This window comes from Elgaria multicarinata, chromosome 1 (assembly GCF_023053635.1).
Source record: "Elgaria multicarinata webbii isolate HBS135686 ecotype San Diego chromosome 1, rElgMul1.1.pri, whole genome shotgun sequence".
Taxonomy (NCBI): Eukaryota; Metazoa; Chordata; class Lepidosauria; order Squamata; family Anguidae; genus Elgaria; species Elgaria multicarinata.
Genome location: NC_086171.1, coordinates 163,620,081 through 163,635,549, shown reverse-complemented (window position 1 = coordinate 163,635,549; position 15,469 = coordinate 163,620,081). Strand labels below are relative to the sequence as shown.

Here is a 15,469-nt window from a genome sequence, read left to right as displayed (position 1 = left end):
TCTGTTGCCCAATCTCATTTGTAAATCCAAAGGCAGCAAACCCTGAGTATGCTTTCGAATAGCTACTGTTATTTCTATCTCCCAACATTTATCTAGTGGCCTTTTATAAGTTTGGTATCACTGCCCACATATTCACTAATCCCCCTTCAACGTTCACTGGGTACAGGTGAATCACAATGAGTATATGAGCCTCTGGACCCTCTACCTATAAGAACTGCCTGGATATCTGCACCCAAGTCTGTCTGCCCACTTGACTGACTCTTTCTGACAAGCATGAACAGGAGAGCAAACAGCGTTGCTTACTTGTAACTATTGTTCAAGAGCTCAGACTCTCCATATGGAAATGTATATTCACAAGTCACAGGTGGGACCTTTCAGAAAGCTCTAGAAGATGAGGACTGCAGGTTCCCTTTCATAGCATTCCCTGCCTGGAGCAAAGAGGCAGAGTTCAGTTCTTTTCTGATTACACAGTGAGCAGCAGTAAGAAGGAACTTCTTGATTAGAGCCCCCTATAAAAAAGCTTTTCCTCTTCCAGTGTTCTCACCCTCCATAGCAAGTAGGAAACTCTTCAGAAAGAGTCGCTAATGTCCTCAGTAAGGTTCTTCAGTAAGACCCCCCACAACTTCAGCCTTGTGTGTCTGGACGTGTGTCTTCCGCCTTGCATGTCTGGATCAAGTTGCATAAATCCACCCAGTGTCTCACTATAATCTTGGGTGCTTATCAGTGCAACAACATGCAGAAGTGTGCTTATGCCATCAAATCTACTTTTTGCCCTTCCTCACACTTTGGAGATTTCTCCAACTGCACAGGGTTTGGTTTCAGGCATCTCTCTGCAATCTGCTGCTCCTAAGCTGTCTCTAGGGAACACCATTAAGCACTTAGACCAATTCTACCTCTACTGCGTCATTTTCAAAGTCTTCTACTCCAGCTTTGTATTCTAAGCACTCAGTGGCCAAACCCTCCTCCAAAATCCCCAGGGTCTTATCATCAGCCTCAAAGGGCTTGTTGTCCAACTTACCCAGTTCAGAGTCCATGGCCTTGAGGGGTTCAAAGCTAATTCAGAGTTGCTCATCTAGGGTTTAATCTCTTAGTTTGTCAAAGTACGCCCATAATTCTGCTTTTAACAAAAGATGGTGAAAATCCTTTCACCTCACTCAGCAGTGGCAGTCAGCCTTATTCTGCTGAGGGAATTGTTGTTGGCCCTCTTCAAGCTACTACTTCTTGCACAACAGCAAAGAACTCTCCTTCAAAGAAGCAAAAGAAAAAGCAAGAAGCTGTTCTTCCAAACTGTATTGAGGCACTCAGTTTCAAGTTATTCAAATGTGTGGTTCTGATGCACCATATCCTGTCACCTAACTTTACCCATCATGTCTCTGATATTGAGTTTCTCAGCAAGGAGGATCTGTCCAAGATGGAAGCTAGAATGGCTTTGATGAGGATACCAGCCCACAATCTGTTTCCCTTCTCACCCAAGGTATCCAATCTTCAAAATACCCACTCTCCCAGCTCCATCCAGGGACCAACTTCACTACAAGCCTTAGCATACAGATTGCTATGGACAATACTGTGACAAAGTTTTATCTCATACAAGGGGTACACAGTCACTCTCATGTTGTCCTGCTATGCACATATGAGACAGGGCTCACTCCCCAGAGAGTAACATTTCGTGGGCAGCCCTCCAAAAGATCTTTTTTTTAATTATGGAAGCCCTTTGTTGTTGTTTATTCGTTCAGTCGCTTCCGACTCTTCGTGACTTCATGGACCAGCCCACGCCAGAGCTTTCTGTCGGCCGTTGCCACCCTTAGCTCCCCCAAGGTCAAGTCTGTCCCCTCCAGAATATCATCCATCCATCTTGCCCCCTTGGTCGGCCCCTCTTCCTTTTGCCTTCCACTTTCCCTAGCATCAGCCTCTTCTCCAGGGTATCCTGTCTTCTCATTATGTGGCCAAAGTACTTCAGTTTTGCCTTTAATACCATTCCCTCAAGTGAGCAGTCTGGCTTTATTTCCTGGAGTATGGACTGGAAGACCTCAGCATTAGAGTTGTTTTGTCACAAAATGCCCAGTGCCTCTTTTACTCTTCAACCCAGAATGTCTTGGATTCTCTCGTTGATGTCTTCATTATTCTATGGCCATTTCTCATATGCTATATATCCCCTATCCCTTTTCTACTTCTTTCAAGTGTTCCCAAGTATGTAATAGTTACTCAAGACACATATCTTCCTGTAATGCCACCACAAGGCCCCTGCCCATGGTTTCCAAATCTTCTGCACATAGGGACCACACAAAGCCATTTCCCATCATTCAAAACCTAGTAGACACAAGGTAGATCCTGCATCTGAAACTCCAGTTGCTTCACCTGTGGATCTCGTTCCTGCTGCCCCCTTAAGATACTGGGTGTTACAGCTAATGCAGACGGCTCTCAAGGGAAGCAAGCAGCTGCAGGGCATTCACGGAACATGCGGGAACCCCTCCAGAAACCTGTGCATCCTGGATGATGCAGCCGGGTGGGCGCTGGTGCCGGTGGACAGCAGATCATGGCGGTGAGGCCATGAGTGCCTGTCATTCCTGGGCCCTGTAAATCCCTCCTTCCCAGGCAGTGCATGCTCTGAACTGCAGGCTCTTTCCACAAGGCAGAGTCCTAGGGCTGTGCACTAAGATGGCAGTTTCATCGTGAAATGGCTGACGATGCTTCAGAGATCTGAAGCTGATCCGAGGCTTGCATAGCCCTACTATGCAGACTTCACTGACATGGCCACAGGGATGGGAATCAGCTAAATAAAACTGAATGGAGGTGGGGAAGGTGGTTCAGACTGGCATGAGGATTCAAATAAGACAGTGGACCAAAGGTGGGCAACGTGTGACCATCCAAATGTTTTGGTCTACAACTTTCATCAGCTGTAGCCAGCATAGACAATGGTGAAGGATGATGGGAATTGTGCCCCCACCAGAGGCTTTGGCCTACAAGTTGCCCACCCCTACAGTAGACAGAGGTGATGGTTCAAAGGTATGGAGATAGCAGGGATGCTTGAAGAAGTCATTTAGTTCACATCTAGAAACAAACAGACATGATTCACACACCCTGAGTTAATGTGTGGATTGTACTGTAGTTATCCTTCCAATCCACACTTTCCCCAATGTTATGGTCCATTTTTCACTTTAAACATAACAAAATGTAAAATACAAATCAAAATGTGTATTCTACCTGAAATCCATATTTTAAAGTAAAATGCATATAAATTTGCATGCTGATTTAAAAATTTCTCAGCATCTCAATAAAATGGCAACATCAAGTGTGAAATGTCCCATACAGAACCAAAGAATACAAGCATTGTACAGTTGCCACCAAATTTCTTTTTGAACCTGGATCAGCTAATGTTGTTGTAACATTTACTAACGTCACAGCATGTATTATGGCTGCCACAGTGAGTGTATTGGAAGCTATTTAGTGCACACCCATCTTCTCTACTCCTTATTGTATAAAGCTCTTTGTACTTCCCACCCCAGAGCATCTAACTCCTCTGATAATTTTCCCAATACAAATATCCTTCTGTAGTCTCAAAATACAAGGAAGGTTCCAACAATACTTTCTACGGCTCTACATATATTTCTACCAAATCCACTACTCTGGTTCACTAAAAATATTACATCAACAGCAGGAACCAAACAGACAAGCACCCTGCCCAAACTCTGGCCTGATGGCTCTATGAGCCAAAAGTAAACACAAGTCTACAAGCAAAGAATATTAAGACCAATCTCAGTTCAAGATGATCCAGACATTTCTGCCTTATTCCCTGATATTTAGGCTCAAGGAATCAAAAAATTTCAGCATAATTCAACAGAGGTAACAAGCGGAGAGATCTAGAAAATGTCATTCTGCCTCATGTGGTTTAAAGACCATTTTAAACAACCTTTTTTCCAATGTATAAGTGTCACACTATTTTAAAAAATCCACCAAGAAGGCATTCAGGAGTGCAAACCTCATTAGCCACTGACAAAAGATGGCCTATTGGGTAAGTGCCAGCTTGGAAACGGAAGACAAATCCCCAGCTTTGATACAGACTCCAGCATACTGGAAAAGTGCCTTCATCCCTTATCCTCATCTGTGTAATGGGAACAGCAGCAATTTATGGGGGACAATCCCTGTTCCTTATCTGTGTAATGGGAACAACAGTACTGTCCTACCTCATAATATCACTGCAATGATAGGCCTACCATGCAGATTTGCGTGTTTTATTAGTATAGTATCTAAGGACTAAATGGTTGATTCGTGGTATCTGAAGTGCTTTTTTAAATCACATAACATTTCGGAAGCATTCTTTGCAGGACAGATCTTATTTTCATACTTCCTATTAGAGTTTGAAACAAGTACCCAAGCTTTTGCTGCGTCTCACCTGAACAGCTGGCTGCTTATTTTCATTGCTGCTAGGAGAGGTCAGCCCTGTTGCTTGCTGCAGAAGGAACTGTCGTGCCACCTGAAGAGCCTGGAGTGAAAAGGATACAAAACAGGATGAAAAGGGGGGGGGGGGAGAAGTTAGTCTCTCCTTTCCAACTCTTTTCAATGTAACCTGCTGACAACGCCATCAACTTTGAAGAATGCACACTACTCACATGTTCAAGACAGCAGGTCAAGTATAGCTTGCCAACGTACTTTATTTTAACCATGCAACGCTAGCACAGAAATAATGCAATCAGCAGAACTTCCATGAAGCCATGCATTTCTGTTAGTATTTTTCTTCCACTTTTGCAAAGGCGAAAGAAATGCATTTAACACACCAGTAAAATGGTCTGGGAATTCTAAAAACAGCATAACAAACCCCAACCAAAAGTAGGGTTTGCACTGGCCCGCTTGCATTGACTGCCTATACATTTCCGAGCCCAATTCAAGGTGCTGGTTTTAAGCTGTCGCCAACGCTGCTATCTTTCCGGTGCCAGGTTAAGACTTTCCTCTTTGCCCAGGCATATATTATTATTATTTATTTATTTATTTATTTATTTATTTATATAGCACCATCAATGTACATGGTGCTGTACAGATTACACAGTAAATAGCAAGACCCTGCCGCATAGGCTTACAATCTAATAAAGTTGTAGTAAACAGTAAGGAGGGAAAGAGAATGCAAACAGGCACAGGGAAGTGTAAACAGGCACTGGGTAGGGTGAAGCTAAACAGTATAGAGTCAGAACAAACTCAATATTTAAAAGCTATAGGGAACAGAAAAGTTTTTAGCTGAGTTTTAAAAGCTGTGATTGAGTTTGTAGTTCTCAAGTGTTCTGGAAGAGCGTTCCAGGCGTAAGGGGCAGCAGAAGAAAAAGGACGAAGCCGAGTAAGGGAAGTGGAGGTCCTTGGGCAGGCGAGAAGCATATGGCGGCACATCTTAATTACCCACATGTTTTCATTTTTTTTAAACGGTTTTTAATGCTTTATGTGTGTATGTTCTGTGTTTTAGAATTTTAAAGTTTGTATACTTGTTTTAACCTTAATTTTAGAATTTCTGTAAACCGCCCAGAGAGCCCTGGCTATGGGAGCGGTATATAAGTGCAATAAATAAATAAATAAACATCTAAGGTTCTCCTCCGAGTGCCTCCTCTGAGAGAAGCTCAGAGGATGGCAACAAGGGAAAGGGCCTTTTCGGTAGTGCCCCCCCCTCCCGACTGTGGAATGATCTCCCTGATTAGGCTTGCCTGGCACCAACACTGTTATCTTTCAGGCGCCAGGTCAATACTTTTCTCTTCTCCCAGGCATTTAACAGCATTTAACCACGCTAAGTTTGCTTTTTAACAGACCCCAGAACTGTTGTTTTTAAATGGATACTGTTGTTTTTATACTGTTTTTATGTTTTTGATGGTTTTAAATTTTGTATACTTTTTTACTGTTTACTGTTTTTAACTTTTGTAAACCGCCCAGAAAGCTTCGGCTATGGGGCAGTATATAAATGTAATAAATAAATAAATAAATAAAGCAGCAATATGAATGGGAGACCACTGAAACCCCAATGTAAGAGCCAGGTATTAAATAGATACTGGAAAGGCCCAGGAAAAACAACAGTGATCTGGAAAACATTGAGATGCCTTCTTTCTCTGCATCCATTTCCTATCCCATAGCAACATCGAAATACTGCAACATTGAGCAGCTATCAATGTTTTCTGTAGTGCTGAGTGTAAAAATGCCTTCAGACTATGTTGTAATCCCAGAAGACTTAGAGGAAGACTCTCTACATGATATCATGCTACTGTCCCCTGATATATATTCAGGATATGAATATAACACCCATAGATACAGTCACAGCTTTCCTAGCTACTATTCCCATAGCTGCAACAGTAGAAGATAATCCACCTCTATTTAGAAATCAACAGGAAATTGCAGCTGTATCCATGAAGGGCTAAAGTCACATATTATGTTAATATGTAAAATGTCACACATTATGTGGTTCACATGAATGTGTCTTAAGGACAGTTGGACTTAGTATGTACATATGCATGCTTAAAACGTTTATATTCCACATTTCCATTACAACAGAAATGACCAAGGTGGCTTATGTCAAAGGTTTTGTTGTTGTTTTTAAAGAACTCTGCAGTGCAGTTTGACAGCATGTAACTATGGAAATAGATTTGTCAACGGCCAAGATCTACTAAATTAATTTTAGCAGCAATCCTATGAATTTTAGACAGAAAAAAAGTCCTACAGTTTCATAGGATTACATCCTTATTTACTAAATAAACTAGCTGTCATCAGAATAAGAAGGACCAACAGTGGCCATCTATTCATGGATAGTTTTCAAGAAGAGAGTTCCCATTCTTGAACTTTGTGTTACTGTTTTGTTTTGTTATTAAAATAGACAGGCAGATTGGTCTGTCATGAATGTTCTGCACGCTGTCACCTGAAATTACTTCCATGGGATCAGGGAGGAAAGCTTTACGGAGTTTGGATTTCTAGCCCCCACCCCAAATATTTCAGACCTGAAATAACTATCACAGATGTATGTGGTCAGGTAGGCGACAGGCTAGTTAGCTTTCAAAACCGATGTTCTAGACACAGATTTTTAAAAATCCTTCCTCAATTCAAAAATAGTAGGCAGGTAGGAGGAAAAAATTGCATTAACACATCAAATGACTAGTACATATACTGCCTTTCAGGAGTGTTGGACTAGATGACCGACCAACTCCCTTGAACTCTGATTCTATAAATATACACAAATTAATTCTTGAGCCTCCTGACAATTCAAGTGGCTAATGAACCCCACCAAGTAAAAGTGAACATGATTATACTCCTAAACCTGACCTCAAAAGTATCTGTGTGTGTGCGTGCGCGCGCATGCACACAGGATGGCTGGTGTCTCAATTTCAACAAAATAACCATGACTGCCAAGTGGGGGGGGGGAAGGGGGGAGAAAGGTGTGCATGAAGGCATGGAACTCGTAAAAGAACATGAGCATGAAAAAAGAAGAAGTGCACCCTCATGTGTCAGATCAGAGAGGCCGTATCCCAGAGGAAAAAAGTGCACATTTGCGTGGAGGAGAGGGGTTTCATTCAGGAGCCAAGAGCAGACTGCAAGCAGAGAATAACCTCTAACACAAACAATCCTGTGGTACCAAAAACGGCTGCTCCCAAAGTCCTGCTTCCTCATACGTTCCTTATTTTTGCTTTGAGAAGATTTTTTTTTAAAAATGGTACATTTCTGAACAACAAAGTCATTGTAGCCCTGCCTGCAAGACAGGTTTTTATTACAGCATAGAGACAGGAGGGGGGAGCACAGGGGTAGAGGTCGGCGGGTCATAGCCCAGCTTGGCGGTGCTGCAAACAGCATGTGGGTTCCACTGAGCTGTCAACACCGCAGCCGTAAATCAAGGCTCTGGCTTCCAAAGGGCGGCTGTGCTCTCCCCAGTCGGCAGAGGCACTTGCAGGGTGTGTCCCAGAGAAAGAGCCGCTTGTTAATTTTCCACATTTCCAGCTATAAAGAACAAAGTTACTTTCCGTCAGGCATTTAAACGTTGCGTACTGTACCGTACTCTCTCTGTTTGGAGGAGCAGCTGATTTTCTACACATGGATCAGATTAGCACGTGCACACTTACCCGTATGCAGTATAATTGCATGCATTACTGCATGTAAATGCAAGACAGAGATCACATTGTTGTAGCTACAAATAAGACCGGTGCATAACTTTAAAAGTGTCCACAATCTAATTTTGCACTTGAGATTTACACATGTGAAATGTAGTATTGCATACATAAAGTGTCAACAAGTAACACAGTGATCGCATCTAGGAGTCTCCTTTGTGCATACACCCCATCTATGAGCACAGCAGGATAAAATTTCAGCAAGAATCTTCACTTCTGACTGCACACAGTACAACAATAAACAAGTTCATATTCATTACAAATGTAGGATGCATGTGCAATTTTTAATTTTTAGTATGATCTGAGTTGCACATTATTCAAATATATTGTGCATGTTAAATGTACATTTGCATTCTAAATGTCAGTATCATTTTAGATCTGAAAGTGAGAGTGCGTGTATGCATTATTTCAGACACTCAAAAATTGCCAGGCTGTCTCAAATTAAGACACCACACAGATGTCCAAAGGAGACCAATACCAAGTGTTTTATTAAAGTAACACTAAATAGAAGTACAATGTTATTTTTAATGTTATGTAAAGGTTTTAGAAGCAGATGACAGCTAAAATGCAGGAGTTACCAACACTTCCTTCATTTACACAAGCACTTTTGAATGACTCCCATAGAAACTTTTCTCCCTCCGCACCTCTCTCTCTCTCACACACACACACATACACACTCTAATGGTACACCCCACAGCAATAACTTTAGAACAGTTGTCAGTAAAGCAAAACTTAAAATCATGTTTATAAGAAATACAGGACGAACAAGTGCCAAAGTTGCATTGGGGTGGTTTGAAAAAACAACTGTAGAAACTACAAAAAATATCACTCACCAAATATTGAAAATGGAAAGGGTAAAAATTAAATTTCATGGGCAGAATCCAATAGGTCTCTTACACTCCTGCTGATTCTCTTAAGCCCCACCAATTCCTTTGCACGAATGGCCCCCACAGTGGCATTTAGCGCTTCCTAGGGGAAGCCTCAAAATGAGAGGAAACACTTGTTTCTGGAAGGAGGCAGGTCAGCAGAGTTTGCATAAGGGAGTTTCTGCTTGTTTCAGGGCTTCCCCTAGGAAGTGCTATATCTCCTTTGCTTAAGCAGTGGAGCCATTTGTGCAATGGAATTGATGTGACCCACCACATGCGGAAAGGAATTGGCAGGGCTGTGGAAAGGAATCAGTGCGGGCATAAACGCCCCCTTGGATTCTGCCCAATGGGTCTACATGTCAACACATGAAATTTCAACAGTCCATTTCTCTATAAGTAGTTCTATAAATCAGGGGAGACATGGACTGCCTTCTCCTGGAATGAACATAACGTTTCCTTGGATTTGTCTGCTATACAGGCACCAGCCAAAGTGACAAAAGAAAATACAAAGAAATCCCATTCAAAATTCAACAGGTTTAAAGTTTCAGTTGCACCATCTGGCTTCCAAATACCTGTGGCAAGAGCTCAGTCAGCACTTTTATGCACTTTCAATGCGCGCAGAAGAGACTACTTCTCTTGTAACAGCTTCCATTTTGCAGAAACCTTTGCCCAAGGACAGAATTTCACCAAGGAAGGATAGACTTGATTGCAATTCAAAAGGGATGGATTTTATTCATGACACAGTTTACTGACCTGCTGGGTGACCTGGATTGAATCCATTCAGCTCTGTGGCCTCACAAAATGTGGACTCTTATAATATCACTGACCCCAAAAGGAAAAACATGCAACTGCAAAGGTAAGTTCAAGGAGCATTGTAAAATACTTCAGACAATTTGACAAACAAAGAAATAGTGGCTCAGGAAAAAGTGGTGACTTTTCATATAACACAGATTAAGTATCAATCACCAAACAAATAAGAGTCTTATTTCGCCAAACTCTGCGACAGGAACTTCCCAATGTCTTTAACGTGGCTGCTTCCTAGTCTCTTTTAATGCGTCACTACTTAATAAATTAATTAATTTGCCAAAGTTCAAGAGGAGTCCTAGGCAAATTCATGAGAGAAAAGAGGCATGCTACAGTACAAGTGCCATACTGATCAGACGCCTGACTTACCAGAGGAAACTGTGATGCTGCAGCCAGCTGTATGCAGTCTCCAATAGAACCCATTTTAATTGCATTAGCCACACAACAGGAGCTTTGTTCACAAGGGGACAGTAGGGACAGCCCCCTGTTTTATGGGCTTTGGGAACCCTGTAAAGTCTGTGTGAGTTTATTAAGCTGGTAGTGGCTTGTGCAAGAAGAATACGACTCGTGACGGGTGCCGGAACATGTCAAGAGGGCACCAAGCCAGGCTGGTACGCAGGAGGCGGCAGGAGGCCCGCTGCTCGATTAAGGGGATGCACAGCGTGGCGCATGAGAGCCAAGGGAACAGCGGACAGAATGTAAAAGGCTCACCCCATACGAGCTCTCATGGGGGAATTTAATTCACTCCCTGCTGACTCTCTCACTTTGTTGTGCTCTGAAGCACGAAATTACAAGATTTACAGGGAAAAATGACATGGCCTTACAGTCTCACACTGGGGCCTCCCTGTGACAACTATGCAGCTCACCCACAGAAGCTCGTACTCCACCCACCCCCCACCTACAATCAGGGAAGGGAGAAAAATGGGCAAAAAGAAAGGGGAAAAAAGTTAGAACTCCAGTTTCCAGGAGCGCTGACGTCCCTGCTGTTTTTCCAACACACGCCTGTTGTAAACGAGTGCCAGCCCAGCAGCAACACTCCCCCATAATTACGTAAATAAAACAGATACATTTACAGTATCTATTCATGTAGATACTTCTAGCCAATAGATTTAAAATTTTTGAAGACAGAATACTCTTTCCCAACCACTTGTCAATAAGGAAAGTGGTTTATTCACTCTCAGTCCATCCAGAAGAAATCCACTCCCCACCCTGCAAGGACATAGGCAGTAACAGAGAAGCATGATTTCAGTTCACTTCAGCAACTAAGGTGTCAGGGGGTACCAGCACACTAACAGTGGGAACCTATGGTTTAGAACAAGTGAGGAGTTAATTTCCTGCTCAACACCTGTTGTTGGGCAAGTTGCTTTCTTTTCAGTACTACGCAGATAACAGCATGCTGGATGCTTAATGCAGTAAAGACTCCAAAGTACTCGAAATGCTATTCTAGAAGATGGTTGCATTGAGCAGCAAATAAATAAGCAGCCGTTACTAAGTAGTTGCTGGGGAACCAGGCATCTCTCACACAGTGCATGATTTCTGGGAGAAATCATCTTTTCCTAAGCAATCAGACCTTAATTTGTTATTGTTGGGGCAAATACAATCTCATCACCATCAATAGCACAGCCACTGCCTTTTATGCTGTCTGGAATGTTGTTGTTGTTGTTGTGTTCGTGTTATTGGCAGAGGTGCTTGTGACATCACTGGTAACCAGTCACATTCTCCTTCGACTCCAATATTTACAAGATCTTTAGACTCCTTTAAAAAGTTTTTAACACTTACTAGTTCTTTCTAATCTTTAAAGGCTGAGCACTCCACACAGGAATCAGCATGAAAGAGCTCATCCAAACTTTTATCTAAAATGTATTTATTTAAAATATTTTTATACTGCCTTTCAAGATGAAATCTACTCAAGCCAGTATATAAACAGAAACATAAAACATTAAAATATTAAATTTTGCCACGCCATCCCAGAAATATGGTTCTATTTTTTCTCCAGAATTTGTTACAGCTGTTACAAACAATGTAAACAGCAATCAATGCTATAAAAAATGCAAAGAGTTTACCAAAAGTTGTTTTAAACACACACACACACACACACTCTTAATAATTAGCTATTGAGTAATTACTTACCAAACTCAAGAGTCACATATTTTTACATAGAGGGAAATGAAAGGAAATAGAATTCGCCTAATACATGCAGCAGAGCTGTTTTGGGTGGTCAGGGGCCACCAAAACGAGGGGCCACACCAGCCTCCAAAAAGAGAATTCAGATCTTTCAACAGCCCGCTGTGACCAATTTGCCCAGCACTTTACAGGCAAAATCACTTGGATCCACTCTGACTTGGATGCTATAGTTGATACAGACCCAGTGGATGTAACTCTGGCACCTGCTTGTCCAATATTTTTGGATACACACAGGCCCAGTTTGTGTGTTCTAACAAACCGTGGCTTGTTGAAATGATGAGTAGGAGCGAATGTGCATCCTGGTTTCTGTGTTCCTGCCCACTACCATGGGCTGAAACTCTGGGCGGATTGTCCCCAACAATGCATAGTCTCCAGGTTGTTTATTGTACTGGAAGCAGGCAGGCAAGAATCAACACACACAGTTCTACTCAACTTGTCTATGTTGAGACATTGACCTGGTTTGTGCATAATGACAAACCATAGTTTAATTAACCATGGGTTATTAAATAATGGGTTGTTGTTACATGCACACCTGGAATTATGTGTTAACTATAGTTTATTAACCATGAACAACCCACAAAGAAAATTCATGGTTTGTTGTTGGCTATTTAAACCATCTTTCGTCATTGTTTATGAAACCAGAATCATGGGTTACTTTGCCAGGCAACAAAAGCAGTGGGCAAGAGAGGTAAAAAACCAGCAGTTAGGATACAGGGTTTGTTCTATCATCTGCCAGGCAAACTGTGGGTAGAGCAACAAACCATGGTTTAAAGAACCAGGTTATTGCTATGACAAGCAAACTAGTTTATATAGTGGCTCTCAGGTAACTAAGCTGAGGAATATAGGAGCTGCCACTATGGTTGAAGTTTATCCATTTAATACAATGGTCTTACAAGTGAATTATACATAAATTAAACCAAAACCTGGAGGAGTAGGCCTAAAACGATTAGATATCGGCTAGCTCAAATAAACGAGTTCAGGATTTATTGTTTAACGAACAGAGTCAACTGAATTACCATTAGCTGGTAAAGAGTTCCATAGATAAGAAACAATAAGCGAAAAACACAAAGACACAAAATACAGGGGAAAATACGGGTTTCAATGAGACAAAGAACAAGAGAATCCTCAGAAGGAAAATACAGAGAAGATAAGCAGGAACTTGAGAATAAATGCATTTGAAAGTAAGTAACAAGATCTTGAATGCAAACATGGAAAAAAGTAAAAAGAAAAAGAAAAAAGCAGAGAAACACAATCATATTAGCATACAGAAAAAACAAGGTGGGCAGCAGAAGACAGAAGAAAAACAAGAGGTAGCCCAACTAAAACTGCACTAAAATAATCCCACTGGAACAAAAATGAGGGAAGAAACCAAAGCTAAATTTAGGTTACTAAGTTGAAAACTAGGACTTCTCTAAAGTAGCATTCTCTGAAATGCTACTTGTTCCGTGCACAAAGCCAGCTAGACAGGTGAAGCTGAGGGGTCTCAATGTGCGGAGGAAATGGTGGCATAGGGAAGAGGGATTTAGATTAATTAGGCACTGTGGAACATTTTGGGACAAATTAGGCCTATGTGAAAGAAATATGCTCCACTTGAACCAGAATACAACCAAACTGCTAGTACTTAACATCAAAAGGATGGCAAAGCAGCTTTACCCTTGGGGGTAAGTCAACAGGAACTTGGAAGCATCTGGTTTGAGATAAATCATTCCTGGGGGATAAGAATGAAAATGTTTTTGATTGCCCAAATAAGGACCGGTGGGTGGGTGGGTGAGATAGGTCATGAGTATACAGTAGAATGTGATAATCACCCAAAGAAGCCAAATGAGAAAATGCCCACATTAGAGATATTTAGAGAGGGATACCCTGTATAGGTGTTTCTATGCTAATGCTAGAAGCCTTTGAGCAAAGACAGGGCAACTGGAGTGCTTGGTTTTTATTTTGAAGGAGAACACAGATTTACTAAGCATAAGGAAAACCTGATGGAATGGAGAGAACCAGACGGGAATATGGTCATCTTTGGATACAAATTCTATGGGAAGGTCATGGAAGGGCACACTGGGGGTGGTGTCACTCTGTACACCAAAAACAGATAGAATCAGAGAATCTAGAAATCTTAAAAGGGGCATACTCCTCCACAAAATCACCATGAGTGACAACACCAGGCCAATCAAGTAATTTAGTACTGCTCAAAATGCTCAGGATGATCTTGAGATGGAGAATGAAATTAGAGAGGCATTTATAGGAGAAACTGCTGTAGTATTGGGTGAATGCATGTTCCAGTTACTACAAAGGGGTAAATTTCTAGATACTCTAAACAATTGTGGCTAGATCAGTTATATGTAACTTGAAATTTGCAAAGTCAGTCCAACACAGTTACACTTGACTTCAAAAGAGGAAACATCTCAAAACAAAAATTACAGGTCCGTTAATTTAATGTTTGTTCTGGGGAAATTGGTGGAATTGCTTGGCACCTACATTATATGCTTTTAGACGCCAGGTGAAGACCTTTTTATTCTCCCAACATTTTAACAATCTATAAATTTTAAATAACATGGTTTTAAATTTGTAATTTTGCATTGCTGCTGTTTTATCTGGTTGAGCTTTTATATTGTATTTTATATTATGGTTTTATACTGTTGTATACTGTTGTTTTATACTTTGAATGGTTTTAATTTTTGTGAACCGCCCAGAGAGCTCCGGCTATTGGGCGGTATAGAAATGTAATAAATAAATAAATAAACATGTTATTAAAGACTAAATTACCAAGCATATAGGAAGTCAGGTCTTGATGAAGAAGAATCTATGTGACTTCAGCAAAGGTAAGTCCTGACTCTAACCTTTTAGAGTTCTTTGAGAGTATCAACAAATTTTGACTTTCAAAAATCTTCTGACAAAGTCCCTCACCAGACCCCTGAGCAAACTTAACAGTTATGGGATAAGAAGAGAAGTCCTCTTATGGATTGGGAATGGGTTAAAGAACAGGAAGCAGAGAATAGGAATAGATGGTCAGTTATTCCAAAGGAGTAATGTTAACAGTGGGGTCCCACAAGGAGCTTGGGAATAGCACTGGTTTTCTGCATAAATGATATGGACTTAGGGGGTGAGCAGTGAAATGGCCAGGGTTACGCACCAAATTATTTGAGGTAGTTAAAACAAAAAGGGATAACAGGGAATCCCCAAAAGGACCTCTAAATTGGAGAATGGACATTCAAATGGAAAATGGGAGTCAGTGTAAGCAAGTGGAAACAAATCTGGGCAACAAATCCTAACCACCTATATGCTGATGGGATCTGAGCTGGCAGTGACTGACTAGAAAAAAAATATCTTTGGGTTGTGGTGGATAGCTCAATGAAAATGTCAAGCCACTGTGCAGCTCCTGTAAAAATGGCAAATTCCATATTGGGGATCATTGGGAAAGGAATCTAAAATAAAACTGCCAATGTCATAATATCTTTATACTAATCTATGGTGCACACTGTGTACAAGTTTCGTCACCACACT

At 41.3% G+C, this 15,469-nt stretch overlaps 1 protein-coding gene across 4 annotated transcripts in view; it reads right to left on the bottom strand.

Moving 5' to 3' along the window:
- The window catches only part of FOXP4 (forkhead box P4), a 181,564-nt gene that overhangs the window by 90,621 nt on the left and 75,474 nt on the right, over positions 1-15,469 (bottom strand). For all 4 annotated transcript variants that reach the window (XM_063141677.1, XM_063141685.1, XM_063141692.1 and 1 more), the window contains exon 3: positions 4,391-4,480. In XM_063141677.1, coding sequence (XP_062997747.1) covers positions 4,391-4,480 — 90 coding nt within the window. The remainder of the gene's footprint in view (positions 1-4,390; positions 4,481-15,469) is intronic.